The sequence below is a fragment of the Sinocyclocheilus grahami genome, unplaced genomic scaffold, assembly GCF_001515645.1.
Source record: "Sinocyclocheilus grahami isolate Dianchi unplaced genomic scaffold, SAMN03320097.WGS_v1.1 scaffold1341.1, whole genome shotgun sequence".
In the NCBI taxonomy this organism is placed as follows: domain Eukaryota; kingdom Metazoa; phylum Chordata; class Actinopteri; order Cypriniformes; family Cyprinidae; genus Sinocyclocheilus; species Sinocyclocheilus grahami.
This window is the reverse complement of record NW_015506520.1, coordinates 115,601-133,622: the sequence shown is the minus strand read 5'-3', so window position 1 is coordinate 133,622 and position 18,022 is coordinate 115,601. Positions and strand designations below refer to the sequence as shown.

Sequence of the window (18,022 nt, the reverse complement as noted above, 5' to 3'; positions counted from 1 at the left end):
GACACAATCACAAACATCCAAGTGTGTGACACTCAGGCACGCAGAAGGTCTGAACACTTGAGCAGAATGTGACCTTGCTCTTGTCCGGCTCAATAACACTGTCTGGGGAGAATACTTTAAAGTCATAGCTTTACTCCAATTAAAATGACACTGAATTGACATGATAAAGTTCTTTGGTCCTGGTATTTGCTTTAAGTAAGTGTGTTTACAGTTCCTATACCTAAAACTACAGCTATTCCATAATGCCAGCAGTTCTCCAACCAGACATCTGGTCAAACACTTCTGGGCCTCAAATTAATGATGACACATGCAGGGATCATTGAGATACTACTACTACTATTATTATTATATTTTGAATTCATTTTTGTTATTTCTGGATTTTATTTTTATTGTATTTTTTTTGTAATTTTGTTGTGTTATTGTCTTATTCATTATTTACTGATTTTTAATATGTTTAACTTTTTTTATTTCAGTGTTAGTTTTAGTTATTTTAGTACATCAAGTTAAGCTAAATGAAAATGAAAAATATTGCTTAGGCAACTGAAAAGAAGTTTAATTTAATTTTATTATATTTTACATTTATGTTATTTAAAAAAAAAAAAAAAAAAAACATGTACTAAACATGTTTTCTGACACATGTACTAAAAGTGTCCCAGAGCTGATACAATTTAAAGGGGTCATAAGATGTTGCTAAAAAGAACATTATTTTCTGTATTTGGTGTAATGAAGTGTGTTTATGCGGTTTAAGGTTACAAAAACACATTATTTTCCACATACTGTACATTATTGTTTCTCCTCTATGCCCCACCTTTCTGAAACGTGTCGATTTTTACAAAGCTCATCGGTCTGAAAAGCGAGGTGTGCTGTGATTGGCCGAATACCTCAAGCGTGTGACAGAAATGTTACGCCCCTCACCATACTGTGATGCCCTGTCCGGCCGGAGCAACGAGACAAAAACATGAAAACCCATTATAAACGAGGCATTTGTTGCATCCAGTGGGGACATAATTACTGATTATAATGACTTATACTGTCTTTTTACCCGTTGCGTTGCATATCGCACCGCATAAATATAAATCCATGTCTGCATTTGTGATCGGAGAAATGACAAACAACAAACGCTACTCTACACTGCCCAAAACTCACGTTTGAATCATCAGTGGCAAATCCTTTAAATATGAAAACGTACTTACAGACTGTGAGTCAGAAGCGCTAGACTGTCCTTGCTAAGTTGGAATTACCCCACTTTATAGAAACAGACACCGTATTGTAGTCTACTCTCACAGAAAACAGTCCTCGATAAAATGTGCTGCACACATCTGAATATTTGGGATAAACTGTTCTGGAACAGTGTTGTAAATACAACTTAACCACTGATTTCTAATTGTGTCCTCTTTTGGAAGACCAAACAAAGTAGTTTCGCTTTCACAACGAAACACACAGCGTCTTTACGACATGGCGGCGGCGGCAACAACACTACAGCGAGAATAAAAGTTACGCCTTCTTTCTTTGCATGAACATTTGGGCGGCGTTATGCAAATCTTCCCACATAGTGATGTAGACATGTGGGGGCGTGTTAGAACGAGCCGTTTTAGGGGGGTGTGGTTGACTCTTAACTTTGGTAAAGAATATCTCTTTGGATTTGAGACTTTAGTCTTTGCAACTTTACAGATCTTCTTTATGCACCAAGAGCTTGTAACACTCCAAAGAGAAAGGAAAAATTTAAATCGCATCATATGACCCCTTTAAGCTAAATTTTCATGGGCTGTCCTTACAGATAATCTTATACATTCACGATAACAATGATATTATGTAAAAATGAATGAATGAATGAACTCAAAGCAATATGAGCAAAAAAAATTGTCTGTTTTTTTTGTGTTAAAATGCCTTGTATTTTTTATTAAAGATTGACAATTTACCGTGAACTGTTCGTGAATTCGTATGAATCTACTCACACCTCCTTGAGGGTTAGGTGAACCTTCATGGTGACATTTTACCTACAAATCATTCGTTTTTGCACAAGTCAGATTATACAATTTCATTCAAAGTCATACAATAATCACAAATTCCCATTAAACTGATGTTTACTGTAAAGCTGCAGTACTGAGCATTTGTTAGTTAAACTTTAACAATAAATAATTCATATAATAATTTCTACATGTTTTTAAGGATCAAATATAGAATCAATTAATATGACTCCGTAATGCATAAACCAAAGGTTACTTTCAGTTTGATATATGTAATATAGCTTGAGAGTGTACATTTGATGATATATTGCTAATTACAATTTCTGTAGCATAATATTCTCAAATGAAAGTTCAAAGAGAAGCAAAATCTCTACCAATAAAATCAGACGTTAAACCAATGTGTCCCTCCCTCCTGTCTCTGTCTCTCGCTCTCTCTCTCTCATCCTGCAGGCTAGACAGAGCGGAAGCTGCAAGCATCCAGCATCCATCTGAAATCTCAGGAAAAGGTGGAGGAGAGCTGTCATTCCCAAGGTGATGCTGGTAACAGCAGCGGAAAGGAGACGAGGAAAGCTAGAAAACGAGGAAGAGGCAGAAGACGCAGCCATGATGGGCACACCTCTCCGGAGGAAAGCCCCGGCATATGAGTGAGTACTTCCATTTTTCCTCGCCCTCCCTCTGTAGGGTTGGACATCACGGACCGGTTGCCATAGCAACGGCAGCCAGGGCGGCAGGAGGATGATGATGCTGCAGCAGCTTCTGCTAATGTCTGCAGTCATGGATTCCTCCAACTGTGTGTGTGTGTGTGTGCTGCAGACATGCATGTAATATGTCACTGTACCAATGGCAATAAAATCATAAGCAATTGAACGTACAGTAGGAATAATGAATGAAGATAATGTTGACTATCATCATATATTTTGGGGTGTTGACCGCTTATCCAATAGGGAATTAGTCCAGCAACTGGACATGCAATTAATGTCAGACTTGTGAAATAACAAGGACAACTTGGTATATGTAAGTCTACACCTGATGCACACAAAAGCAAGAATTGGCTGAATTTACAAGATGGGATCTGGGGTTCGCTTCCCAAAATCATCGTTAGCCAACCATGGTTGCAAGTTCCGTCGTTAGCAACATAGATCAGTGATTGGATTCCCAAAACCATAGTTGCAACAAACATTCACAAGTTTCACAGTTTCTTTTTAGTATGACAGATGGACTTAAGCCAAAAATGTAATAATGTTGGTAACCAAACAGTTGATGGCAGCCAATGACTTCTATTGTATTTTTTTTTTTTTACCATAATATGAAAGTCAATGGCTACCATCAACTGTTTGGTTGCCAGCATTCTTTAAAATATGTTATTTTGTGTTCAGCAGAAGTCAGGGTGCACTAACTTTTAGCGGTCTGTTAGGAAGCATAACATGAGCTTTTGAGAGTTGCTTAATGAATCTGTTGGAAGATAAGGTGTGGTCACATTTACCACTGTTTGGCGAATTTTCGCAAGAAAAATCAAGTCACTTCAGTAGAAAGATTGGTGTAAAACTTCATACATCACACTTCATGCATACACTGTTGACAAAAGACAATGGACTTTTTTCGCCCAATGACAACCTCGAAAGCGTCACTGCTGCTATGTAACAGTAGAGCTAAAACCAGGTTAAGGGTGTGAGTTTACAACCATCATCAGTTTCAGTGGACTGAGTTTATATCGATTTGCCTTACAAACCATGCTAAAATTAGCACTTTAGCTCATTGTGCCTGCGTGACAGTGTCAGTCTGGTTTGAGAGTGCTATCTTGATAATAAAGAAGGCCTGGAGCCATCGCACCAAAGAATGCCTTTGAGTTTGTATGGAGCACTTATGTGACCGCAGCTGTCGCATTCCACACACATGCAAAATTAGCAGCAGTCGCAGCACAGCAACAGGCGGTCATGTAGGATAAGCACCACGGCTAAATCCTCAGAGCTAAACACCATATCAGTCTTATTAATATTGATATATGTGACATATAGCTGTTGTGTTTCCAAACTGGAGTTAAAACCTAAATCTAATTACCTGATAAAGTGGTCCCATGAATATCATTACATTAGCAAAGAAGCAGAACGCTGAAATGTAATTTATTTTTTAAAGAGTTTTTTTTTTTTTTTGCAGTGGGTCACAAGTTTTTTCTATGAGTATTAGGTTTTAAATAATGAAACGATGCACTGTTTGAAATAATAGACAAGGTAGCATAAACAAGATTTATGATGCCTGAAGAGAGCTAACTGCTATCAATTTCATTAATTTCAATTGCACATTCTTAAATGGCGAATGCATTTGCAACCTTGATACTTCTGTCTTTCCTCAAGGTTAAAAACATGCTCATTTTGTAAATACATTTTGGTAACTGATCACCTAAGCTGTAAATGGCATGATAATGGTGTAACTACACATTCTGCAGGCAACAAGCCTGTCTCTATTGACTGCCATTGAAAATACTTATTCTATATATTCTACTGCACACAATGCAGACTTCCATTGAGATGAATTGAAATGTTAATGGATAGCTTTCCCCAGGTATTACAGACCTCCTTGGGAGATGCAGGAAAATTACAGCCTGACAATGCTGACTGGTTCATGGCACCAGAAGTCTAAATATAAATCAAGACCTCCAAAAAACCAAGGACTGGTCAAATATCTGCTATACAATGAAATGATACAGTTATACATGTTAATTCACTGAAAGTTAAGTATTATAATCCCAACTGGCGGTACACTATTTAAACTGTTGGTTCAGAAAGAAGCCAGACCAAGAGCTGTGACAATCTCCAGAACAACTGCAGCCATAAACACAGAAATCAGCAGGCCACCGTTGTCATTATAGGAGACGCAGCAGAGTTTCTTTGAGAAAGTCTTTCTTGCTAAAGTTTTGGATAAACTGCTCTGTCCCATTAATGCTATTCCAACAAAACTAAACTGTTTTGCAGACCATCTTCCTAGAAAACATCCCCTCATGATCGTTAACTTAAACTAAACAGCTTTGCACAAAAATTCATAAAAATCATACCTTAAAAGCTTTGAAAAGTATGTTTTTGAGCCTCACAAAGTTGGTGTTCAGAAATGTTTTAACTTGGTGTTTTACTGTTTTTAAACTTCTCTGGAGTACACGTGGAAAGGTGGTGGTTTGATTTATGTTCAGCTCAAAAGCATTTACATACTAAACCACCAACTAAACAAGTCATGAATCATGTCTGATTACTGCAGATGATGATTGTGTTTGCAATCACAGTTAATGAATGGTAATCATAATCACCCCTAAATCAGTGGCTACAGCAGTCTTGACATATACAGCTTGCATGGATTTGTAAACACAAGGCATAGACCAATATAATGCAAATAAATTACATACATTTTACAAGTATTTTAAACTAATGTAGATTTAATATTATAGCTAAGTATCAATATAAATTAATGATTTAAGTTCAACAATTAAGTTTGCATGCTGAAAATTACAGTAAATGAAAGGATATACTCACCTAACCAGACTCGTATGTAGAATGTCCAAATTGTTCTTTTCTGTACTAAAGTGAACAGGAAGTAGATCTCCAAAACGACGACAGTCAATGTGAAGCATTCACTGTATTCCATGTCTTGTAGAGTCAGCTAGTTATATGATTGCTAGCTAGTTCACTTATAATTATGAGAAACAGACTGGTATTTAAGTCTTATTCACATCTTTAAATCTGATGCATAAAAATTATTTGCAAGTGCTTTTATGAGCACATAGTTCTAGAACACATTTTCATATGTTTGTGTTAAAGGGTTAGTTCACCCAAAAATGAAAGTTAGGCTGCGTTTTACTCACCACCAAGGCATCCTAGGTGTATATGACTTTCTTCTTTCAGACGAATCCAGTCGGAGTTATATTAAAAATTGTCTTTGATCTTTCAAGCTGTTTAATGCCACTCAGCGGATGTTGCATTGCTTCAATCCAAAAGAACTTAAAGGGGTCATATGATGCGATTTCAAGTTTTCCTTTCTCTTTGGAGTGTTACAAGCTCTTGGTGCATAAAGAAGATCTGTAAAGTCTCAAATCCAAAGAGATATTCTTTATAAAAGTTAAGAGTCAGACACGCCTACCTAAAACGGCTCGTTCTAACACGCCCCCACATATCTACGTCACGATGTGGAAATATTAGCATAATGCGCCCAAATGTGCACACAAAAAAAGAAGGCGTGGTTTCAGGAACAGCAGCAGTGTTGATGCAGCCATGTCAGGGAGACGCTGTGTTTCAGTGTGAAAGCAAAAGCACTGCATTTGGCCTTCCGGAAGTAGATGCAATTAGGAATCATTGGTTAAGATTTATTTACAACAGAACAGCACAACCCAGATGTTCGAATTTGTGCAACGCATTTTATGGACGACAGTTTTTTGATCCTAGAAGAGTACAAGGCTGGCTGTGCACAAAGGCTATTTCTAAAAAAAAAGGGTCAATTCCGACTTTGCTATGACAATCTGGCGCTTCTGAATCAGCGACTGTAAGTATGTTTTGTTATTAGTTCAAGTATTTGCTATTGACTGTTCAAGTGCAGAGTTTTGCGCAGCACAGAGTAACGCGTCGTGTGTGTGAGTGTGAGGGGAACATGGTCACATCACAGGAGAGTGAACAGTCTGTCAGAAATCATAGCACGTCAGCTGTCTTAACCGCGGCTTGTGTACTGCATCATCACTGTGTCTGTCACGCGACTCTGTTGCTCTTTCGGGCTTGAACTGATGGTAAAACTAACGACATTATTAATTGTCTTGATATTTACTTTGAAAGCTTGAAGCTCGCGATTATGGTGAGGGGCGTTACATTTCCGACGCGTGCTTGTGGTGTTCGGCCAATCACAATGCACTGGGTCAGCTGGCCAATCAGAAAGGCCTTCTGTAGCGAATTGATGCATTTTGGGCTGATGACGTATGAGTTCAGCGCTGCGCATGCGCCGGTGAGTCTCGTGAAAACCAACGTTTGTTTACAGGAGCAAAGGAAGCAAAGTTTCCTTACTCTAGCAAAGGAAAACCAGTCTCCTCTTGGCTTATATCGAAATCCTCCGACATTCTTCTTTACAAATCCTCGTTTTGTACTTCTAATTCTTGACCGTTGTTTTGTTTTGATCTCTCCCCTGCGCTTCCGTGTGCGTCTCTTCTGAGCGGCGCATGCGCAACGCTAACCTCATACATCATCAGCCCAGAGCTGCTTCTGTTTACAACAGTGAGCGCAAGCTAGAGTCAAGTGATTATTACGTTTTGAATATGGATATTTTTCTTACAAAAACGCATCGATTCGCTACAGAAGGCCTTTGTTCATCTCCCGGAGCTGTGTGAGACACTTTTTTTATGGATGGGCGGTTTTTATTTAAGTTCTTTTGGACGGATGCATGCAACACCCGCTGAGTGGCATTAAACAGCTTGAAAGATCAAAGACCATTTTTAATATAACTCCGACTGGATTCGTCTGAAAGAAGAAAGTCATGTACACCTAGGATGCCTCGGGGGGTGAGTAAAACGCCACCTAATTTCATTTTTGGGTGAACTAACCCTTTAACTCTGAGATCACAAATGCTACGTTTTACATGGGCAAGTTATTATAACTATTGTCAGCCATGATCAGTGTTGGGAAACGGAGTTGAGTTACTTTTCAATGTAATGCATTACAATATTGCATTACTCCATAAAAAAGTAACTAATTGCGTTAGTTACACTACCAGTCAAAAGTTTTTGAACAGTAAGATTTTAAATGTTTGTTTAAAGAATTCTCTTCTGCTCACCAAGCCTGCATTTATTTGATCCAAAATACAGCAAAGGCAGTAATATTATGAAATATTTTTACTATTTAAAATAACTGCTTTCTATTTGAATATATTTATATATATATTTCAAAGCTGTATTTTCAGCATCATTACTCCAGTCTTCAGTGTCACATGATCCTTCAGAAATCATTCTAATATTCTGATTTGCTGAATATGATCAACTAATTTATCAAGCAAAGCAGGTTGAATACACAGGATTCTTTGGAAAGTGTTTTAGCCCAACCCAATATAGAAGAAAGGCCCTTTTGCTTGACAGATTAGACAGTTGGAAGTTTAGACACTGGCATTTGGGCAACTGTCTTACATTTGTGCTCTTGAGAGACAGTTACCGATTTGTCCCTTATTTGTGGCTCAAGATGGTCATTTGCAGCAAGTGCCAATGCAAACCCAGCACTAATGAAGTGCTATTAGTAAGCTCTGTGACAGTCTTATTGGAGTATGCTTGAGTGCCACTAGAAGGCATGTGAAAGACTACTAGTACTACAGCTCAGATCATTACTATTATAATAGAATGGTCTCATACATTTCTTCACATCCTGCCAGTATGAGATCATTTGCTTATTAAAAAAAACATATTAAAATATTCTGTACGAATTTCTTGCGTGTGAGTTAAAATGGCTCATAATTGGGCAGGTGTTGCCTGAAAGTCGTTATAACTTGCTAATGCTTTTTTATAATGCATTTGTAAATGAGTTATTAGTCAATAATGAACCTTTAACAAAGGTAACATTAATGTAAAGTGTTACTAAGTTACACAATGTAACTAAATACCAGACAACTTGCTTCCAGTGTCAATCCTGATACAGAAATCATAATTTCACATAGCATTTATAACATTGTAAATGGAAAGTATGTTATCTAGAAACTTAATTTCTGCCCTCTTCCTGAAATTGAGACTTAAGAAGGACTAAATAATATATATATTATTAACATGCCAATCAGTTTGCACGTCTTCGCTTAAGCATGAATTAATATACGTGACAACTCCGTAAAAGCCAGCACAAGTCAGATGTCACACCCTTTATGAAATAATATGTATCAATGTCCACAGCAAGTAAAATTCTAGATGCCTTGTAGAGTACAAATGCTGAAAATGTTATGAATATAAGCAATAGGTTTCACATGTTTGTGTAAATATTGCGTTTGTTAACGAGCGTTAGAATAAAGCGAGCCAGCCCACTAATAGAGTGTTTCACTTTAAAAGTAATTTGAAAGTCATTTTTCTTTGCATTTGCATGGTCTTGGGTTCCCAGCGTTTGGACTTCCGCACATCTGGAAGGTATTACTGTGCCTCGCTGGCTCATGAGATGAGGTCACTGTGCCAGAAAAACAATGTTGCTTTTGTCTGTTATTCCGACTGATGACGTTGCAGCTGCTGGTTGGGAATGGAAAAGTAAAGCGTGTGGTGGGGGAAAGAAGTTCTGTACACAAGTAAACTAGTGCTCTTAAGAATATATATGTGTCCCTGGAGCACAAAAGCAGTCTTAAGTCGCTGGGGTATATTTGTAGCAATAGCCAAAAAAACATTGTATGGGTCAAAATTATAGATTTTTCTTTTATGCCAAAAATCATTAGGATATTAAGTAAAGATCATGTTCCATGAAGATGTTTTTCATACTGTAAATATATAAAAACTTAATTTTTGATTAGTAATATGCATTGCTAAGAACTTCATTTGGACAACTTTAAAGGCGATTTTCTCAGTATTTTGATTTTTTGCACCCTCAGATTCCAGATTTTCAAATAGTTGTATCCCGGCCAAATATTGTCCTATCCTAACAAACTATACAACAATGGAAAGCTTATTTATTCAGCTTTCAGATGATGTATAAATCTCAATTTCGAAAAATTGACCCTTATGACTGGTTTTGTGGTCCAGGGTCACATAGTACTTTTGAGATTGCTATTAAATCTCTAAAATGTCTTCTAGTGTATCATCGTTGACAATGGAAAAGTCCATGTGCAGTAAAGTAACTTCTTAGGTTAAAGAGTGGCCATTATTAAGTGGTTTCGAACTGAAATCCAAATTAATTTGAGAGTCACACGCTTAGTTTAAAAGAATGGAGTGCTTACTTGTAACACAGAGTGCTACAGTAAACAGACAGGTCTGAATGTATGACAGAGCTCTGTTGAATGATTTATTCTGAACTTCTGTCGAGCTGGTTGAGTCGCTTCTGAAGTCTGCTGTCTGTGAGCGCTGTGTGTTTTGTGGCTTTAAGCCTATTTCCAGTAGTTACGTGAACTTCCAGGAATTTCCTCCATCTACTGATGTTCACTGCTGCTATAGGTTCTCTATGAATGACTGGGACTTCATGTTGAAATTCACCTATAAAGATGACTATTATTTACTGCCTGGCAGATTACAAAACTCAACATTTTTCTTGACATACAGATAATGTCCTGCATAATTATTCTGTGTTGCATTGTGCTGCAAGTTAATTTCATTAGCAATTAATGCATGCAGCATCAGAGATAAACAACAGTAAATGCATGATAAGACACATGAATGTTGTTGTTTTTCTTACTACGAACATTCTAAATCCTTGACATTGCAGCTTGTACTCACCTCTGCATTTATTTCCTTGAACTCAGGAAACAGTAATTCATAACAGCCGTTTTGTCTTATAGCAACAGTACTCATACTGTACACACACTGAAGGGTCATTACAGTTTGTTACAATTTCATTCACTGAATTTCTAACAATTCCCGTGAGACTTCCTCTTGCAGAACACTCCAGACTCGGTTAGCTCTGCCTTTTCTCCATATAAGGAGTTTTTGTATCCATCCACCGGAGCTGAATGTGAGGTTGGATGAGGAAAAGCAGTCGGACCCCCGTGTTCCCATTCCCTACTGCTCCCTTTGGCTTCACTGGAGGAATAAATTAGAACTCAAGATGTTTAGTGCAGATTTTTGCAGATTCTGCTTTCCAAAAGAGAGAAAGCCACATTCGCAGAGACAGTAGACATGTTTAGAGTCAGCAAGTTCTGCAGATGTTTTTATGCTCAGATTTTGTCATGTTCTGAAGATCGAGGTTATATGAATAATTTTAAAGATGGATTTTAAAGATAAATAGATAGATAGACAGAAAGACAGAAAGACTATAAAGATAGATAGATAGATAGATAGATAGACAGACAGACAGACAGACAGACAGACAGACAGACAGACAGACAGACTATAGATGGATGGATGGATGGATGGATGGATGGATGGATGGATGACGGATGGATAGACAGACAGACAGACAGAGAGACAATATAGATATATAGATAGACAGACAGACAGAAAGACAGACTATAGAGATAGATAGATAGATAGACAGACAGACTATAGATGGATGGATGGATGGACGGATGGATAGAAAACAGACAGACAGACAGATATAGATAGATAGATAGATAGATAGATAGATAGATAGATAGACAGACAGACAGAAAGACAGACTATAGAGATAGATAGATAGATAGACAGACAGACAGAAAGACAGACTATAGAGATAGATAGATAGATAGACAGACAGACAGAAAGACAGACTATAGAGATAGATAGATAGATAGATAGATAGATAGATAGATAGATAAGGCTGAGCAATTATTTTATGGCTGGGCAATTCCTAACTCATCAGATATTATTAAACAATAGGAAAGAATTGGCAGATGTATGATTTTGATTTGCAACCATGGAGCAGATTTCCTCTAAGCTTGCAGCCGCTTAAATCCCTAGTGTACGGCACACCTTTGTTTTCCAACCCAGCAGGCACACACACACTCACTCACACACACACAAACACAGAGTCACGGTTAGGTGTGACAGTGCTGTCCTATCCTCAGTGACGTCTCTCTGCCTGCTCGCCTGTAGCTCTCTTCCAAACACAGAGGGCGGGTTCAAGACTCTGTCATCTGTCCATAACCCGGCCTGTGACGGAGAGGGAGGGATGTAAGAGGAGAGAGAGCGACAGAGAGAGAGGGAGAGAGAGAGAGTCTGGCAGACACATGGCCAGTGAATGAGAAGATCTTGCCCTCAGTACACTGTCTTTCACTGGCTGGCTTACTTCAGAGGACCAGGGCAGACTGTATTTGTGTGTGCGTGTCTGTTGACTTGCTCACCTACCGCCCAACACACACAAACACACTTGGGATTACCAATCTCACGGTTACTGAGAATTCTGCCTTTGTTTTTCCAGGATGGCTGAAGCTGAACTTCATAAGGAAAGGCTCCAAGCCCTGGCGGTGAGTCCAGTGTTGCTTTGTTCTTACACAAATCCTTTTTCTTTGATACTAACATTGATTGTTGATATGCTCATGTGTCTCTAAGCTAGAAAAGCATTTCAGGAATAAAAAACTAGTTTGCTTGAAATCAGTCCCAAATGAATGCATTTTATAGAAGCTTGTAGACCTGATAGTTTTGATGTCGTTTGGTGTGTTCTCATCACTCTATATCAATCAGAGGGCAAGAATTTGAAATGTGGGGAACACTTTAGATTAGGGAACACATATTTACTATTAACTAAGAGTTCTCCCTCAACAAACTTCTGATTTGCTGCTTATTAATAGTTAGTAAGGTAGTTGTTAAGTTTAGGTATGAGGTCGGATTAAGGGATCTAAAATATGATCATGCAGAATGAGGGATGAATATGTGCTTTATAGATACTAATAAACGGCCAATATGCTGGTAATATGCATGCTAATAAGCAACTGGTTAATAGTGACAGTTGTACCTTAAAATAAAGTGTTACCGAAATGTGATTAAAAAAGAATAAATTTGGCTCCAGGTCAACCCCTCTGCATAGACCAGCCGTGAGCAACAGATGGAAAGCTATTTTGGCTGCATTGCTTACATCTTTGTTATTCTGTAGAATACACATTGCTGTAGGCTGTAGGGACCAGCATGTGTTGATGTACATTAGGAACTGCCCTAATATACAGTTATCCGATTCCGTTTTGAAGATAATGTGAGAGGTGCATGTCCATGCAAAACTTGCCGCCACAATGCAAGGCCGTTCTGGGGTGTGCTTCCCAAAAGTTCTGTCATTACCAAAAGAGTTTAACAGAACTTGCAACCATAGTTAGCTAACAATGCTTTTGGGAAATGCACCCCTGGTTGATTGCCAGGGGGCTTTTACTTGGTTGCTAGGGTGTTCTGAGTAGTTGCTGTGGTCTTCAAGAGGATTTTATTGAAATTCTCTCTAGATCTGGCTCAAATCAGTCTGTGTATTTTTCATTTTTATCATTTAACAGGCAATAAATTGTTAATCCTATGTCTTAGAAAAGTAATAGTACACATCTCTTCCTTCAAATCACTAACCTTTATGGGCAATATAGTGATGCTTGCCTTAAGAAACACCATTAATTAAAGGTCTTTGAAGTCTAACAATGAAAATTGATTCTTGGCAGCTAGAACTGTAGCAGGCTAATGCTACAGTTAATCTAAATAGTGTCTGCTTGATTGCTTTGTCATTGAAAATTAATTTGCCAGAGCGGCTGTTTAGCCACCAATAGCTCAAATTAAAGTAATTACGTTACAATTTTCCCGCATTTTAGCAAGAATTCAACACTTTTATCACATCTGATAGTTGTGAACATAATACACAACATTTTCTTGACCTCTGTTCTTGGTATTTAATAAATTTACATAGTAGTAATGGTGTTGTGAATCAATTTTATACCATTATTACGATATCAGCCACATGGTGCAAATGCAAATGCATTTGAACGCTTGAGCACACATGGCAAAGACTTACAAACCTGGTGTTTGGTGTGCCGTTTGTTTGAGTCATGCCTTGAACCAACTTAAGATAAAATACTATTTGTTTTGCATCAAGTTACACCAAGTAATTCTCTTCTAGAAATCTATTCCCAAACAGTCAGTCAGACAAAACATTTCATATATCAGTTACAGAAACTCTCTGACTGATATTTGACCAGTACAGGCTGAAACAGCATGTGGGATTCCCCTTTATTAATAATAGGGAAAAAGAGTGACATTAATGAGGTGGTGAATCTTTTTCTGTGCTGTCTGATTGACGGTAAATCATTGAAAAGCTGTTATAGTCCCACACAGTACTATTGATATTAAATGGTAGTTTAACAATTTAACTCGGAGTCAAATGGATATAATCTGCCATCTTTGACCCATTGTGCTTTGAGCAGTTGAGATTTGGAATAGATGTAAGATGCAACGAGTGGTGGTTGCCAGTGCGGAAGTCACAACACAGTACTAGAATATTGTGGGTGATTGCCAAGGCATTGTTATGAGAGTGCTAATGTGTTCTGGGAGGTTTCTAGCATGTTGCTATGGGGACTTTTAGGTAGTTAATAATGGTAGGTTCTAGATAGTTTCCAGGGTGTTCTTTGTGATTGAAAAGTTGTTGCATGGCAAAAGAATCCAATCTCTATGATGTTTGGCTGCTTCAGTTGAAGCCTGATGTTTTTCAGCCTGTTTCCTTTTTTCACCATAATGCCAATCATCCAGTCATGAAGAAATAGAGCAACTCTATGATTATTCACTAATCATGCACTTAATGTTAATGGTTAGGATTAGAGCAGGAGTATCCAATCCTGCTCCTGGTGGACCACCTTCCTGAGTTTAGCTCCAACACCAGTCTAGAAGTTTATATGCCAACCCAGGCTCACTGGAAATACGTGCTTGTGGCAGTGTTTCTGCAACACTGATATTACATGCCTCATTGCACATTTCACAGCAATTTCAAAGTAAAATGTCCAGTGAGTGGTGCTAAAATGTGCAATCATAACTTTAAAGTGGACACATTTTATTATGTTGGTTCAGGTACGTATTGCCACGGTTCAGAATTTAAATGTCTGGCGAGTATCGCTAAAAGGTTAATGCTCGCATGTTGGAAAATAACAAACCACCTACATCAAACTCAACCCTAAACCTACCCGATAGTGTTAACAAAAGCAAAAGTGATATAGAAATGCATTCGCTGATGCAGTCATGCTATTTTATCTTCCTTATTCGCAGGATTGAGCTGTGTTGTCGAACTGTAGTATCACAGGGTGCGTACCGGAGCGCTTCACCTCACAAGTGCAACGCTGTATCACCCGAGCAAACCTACTGTGTTAGAAAACCCATACATATAAAGCTGTATATGTGACGCTAAGGGTGCTTTCACACTAGCACTTTTGGTGCGCACCCGGGTTCGATTGACGTCAGAGTTCGGTACGTTTGGATGATGTGAACGCAGTCCTCCGAACTCAGGTGCGCACCCGCGAACCGTACCTGAGTCCGGCGGTTCGGACCCAAATAATATAATGTGAAGACAGTCCAGCGGGGTCAGGGGGAGGGGGGAGCAATCGAACTCGGGTTCGGACCAAGCAATCGAACAAAGTGTGAAAGCACCCAAACATTCAAAAGTCCAGTTTTCAAATCTCGCACCATGTAAAAAAATGTTTTAAATCATAACATAATATTGTGCAAGGAACTGTGCAAAAATTTGGCTTTCTTAATCAAAACTCTGGCCCTGTAAATCACAATTTGTGTGAAAAGTAATAAAGGAATTTATTACTTTATTACTGCAACTCATACAAATAGGTACCTTTTTTTAGTTTAGCAGAAATATAGGTAGAGGCATGTATTTCTAATGAGTCTGGGTAGCAAAATACTTACTCCCATACTAAATATTATACAAAAATAATATGCCAAAAGAGTAGCATGTTCAAATACAAAGTATTCAAAAATGCAGGAAAAGAACCCGAATGACTTCAGCCAGGATTCTAAAGTACACATCCATTAGACTTAAAATCCCATGAGGCCATGTGAGAGAAGTTTCAAATGGCATAAGGGATGCAACTAATGCTGTAGGTCACATGACAAACCCAACATTGCAGATGTTATATGTCCAGATTACATTCATATTAGACACACATATTATGTAGAATGAATTTTTTAATGGTTGCAAAGTAAGTTTTTCATCAAATCCTACTCAGAGAATATGCAATTTCGGACAGTAGCTCATTCATGTGTGTTTCATTGGGACTGGAGCTAAACTATGTTGGAAGGTGAGCTCCTCCAAGAGGACTAGACTTTGGGTTTGTACAAATCCCTAACACTAAGTATGATGAGATGATTGCCTTAGTAAGCACTACAAATAAGCAGCATACCGCACCAACAACACAACATATTTTCATATGTCACCCAGCATGATTTAAAATGTCCAAATGTTTGCAGAAATCATCCTATGTTTTATTATCGAGTTGCAGTTTTATTGTCAAATGCAATTTTATTATGAAAACAGATGCCTGGTGTCATAACTGAAACTTGTGGTAGTTTGATGTTCAAAGATCTTTACTTTAAAGGTCAGTACTTTATGTACGTTGTGCACATTAGAAAGCTTTTAATTTGGACTTGCCTTCAAGAAGGAAAGTACCACAGGACTTTGCCCGTGGATTTCCAACTTAGGGTTTCTAAGTTCACTCAATATTCAGCCAACATCTGTCCTCCCCTAACCACATGCTTTATCTGGGTTTCGCTTGGTTTCCCATGCTCTCCATAAAAGCAAAGCCTGTGGGCTGCTTGATGTTGGCTAAGAAGTTGTGTTTTTGAAATTATCTAAAGTAGAAGCTATACTTCAAGAAGATTACTGAAATGTAGTAGAGTTTAATGGTTGTTATATTCAAATCATATGCTGGTTTGTTGCACGTAACATTTATATATTCATCACTATGTTCTATCATGCTGTTTTGCTGGGAGTGCATTATAAATATTGGTTTCTGCTAGTGGTGAATATAGACTCCCTTGTGTCAACAATGCAAACCACAAACTGACTGCCTGACTGACAAACCGTTTGAATACCACTTTACTTTTTAATAAACATTCCATTAAGATTTAGAAGAAATGGTTTTTGATAGGTTTGCCAGACTATACCCTATGACATTACAACAAGCGAACCACTGCTAGCTAGTTATGTTTCTGGTCCATTGCCTCAAACCACAGGCTGCTGCTGCTGCTGCTGCACAGGACAGTCGTTGGGTCCAAATCTGTGGCTTTTCTTTTCAGTCCATCAAGTGAGGGATTGTCGCTAGCTCAAATGAGAAATGGGTTAGCGGGTTGCTAATTGTGGTACACTGGGTGGAGGTGATTGCACATGGGCGGACTTCCCACTTGTCTTAAATGCACGCCCTGAGCGGTTCTGACTTGTTTACATGGATTAATTTAGTCATGCTCGGGTCTAGACCTTTACTAGAGGCCTCATTTGCACTGTGCTCTTGCTAAAGTAGTATATTACTATTGGGCTAAATTTAGCAGCAGCTGTCTGTGATGGTTTGGCTCAGGGTTTGCATATTTCATGGAGGTGGGGTGGCCCTCAGGTGGGTTTGAATTCCCAGAGCTCGCGGGTGTAGGGCTCAGCTGCATTTCTGAAGCAAGTATTGGGAGCTAACTGTGCAGTAACTAAAAGCCTTTCTGCTATCTAGCACAGCAGAGTGAGGTATTTCTGGATGTTTCATGATGGTAACAAACATCAGCACTGATTTAGGGTAACACATATATGGTCACTTACACAGAAATTCTCACTTTTTTTATTCTGGTTTATATTTTGATTTTCAATTTCTGTTTAGTTTTAGTTTGTTTTAGGTAGTCAATATAGTCTGCACTTTGGCATCATAAAATCGTCATAAAATTTAAATTCACCCTATCTAAAATTCAATTCGCCCATTTCTCTAAATGCATGATATAGATCTTATTGTGAATGAATCAACCTTGTATACGTTTCATTTACAGGAAATGTTTTGACCTTGTAATGTTTAATCAAAATGTCTTAAAGGGGTCATATGATGCAATTAAAATTTTTCCTTTCTCTTTGAAGTGTACAAGCTCTTGGTGCATAAAGAAGATCTGTAAAGTTGCAAAGACTAAAGTCTCAAATCCAAAGAGATATTCTTTATAAAAGTTAAGCGTCAACCACGCCTACCTAAAACGGCTCGTTCTAACACGCCCCCACATGTCTACCTCACTATGTGGGAAGATTTGCATAACGCTGCCCAAATGTTCACGCAAAGAAAGAAGGCATAACTTTTATCCTCGCTGTAGTATTGTTGTTGCCGCCGCCATGTCGTGAAGACGCTGTGTGTTTCGTTGTGAAAGCGACGATATCTGCTTCGTCATGCCTAGAGCTGATCCGTGCTGGTCGCTGAGGAAATACATTAACTTTGCGCTGTCGATCACCGGATCAGCTTTCACCGTGGACGAAGCAGAGTCCAGC

General features: G+C 38.4%; 1 protein-coding gene across 1 annotated transcript in view; it reads left to right on the top strand.

Annotated features, from left to right (window-relative positions):
* Positions 1 to 2,451: 2,451 nt before the first annotated feature.
* LOC107569379 (paralemmin-2-like) overlaps positions 2,452 to 18,022 on the top strand; it is a 35,633-nt gene continuing 20,062 nt past the window's right edge. The window contains exons 1-2 of the mRNA XM_016255455.1: positions 2,452 to 2,611; positions 11,987 to 12,032. Coding sequence (XP_016110941.1) covers positions 2,502 to 2,611; positions 11,987 to 12,032 — 156 coding nt within the window. The 5' untranslated portion in view covers positions 2,452 to 2,501. The remainder of the gene's footprint in view (positions 2,612 to 11,986; positions 12,033 to 18,022) is intronic.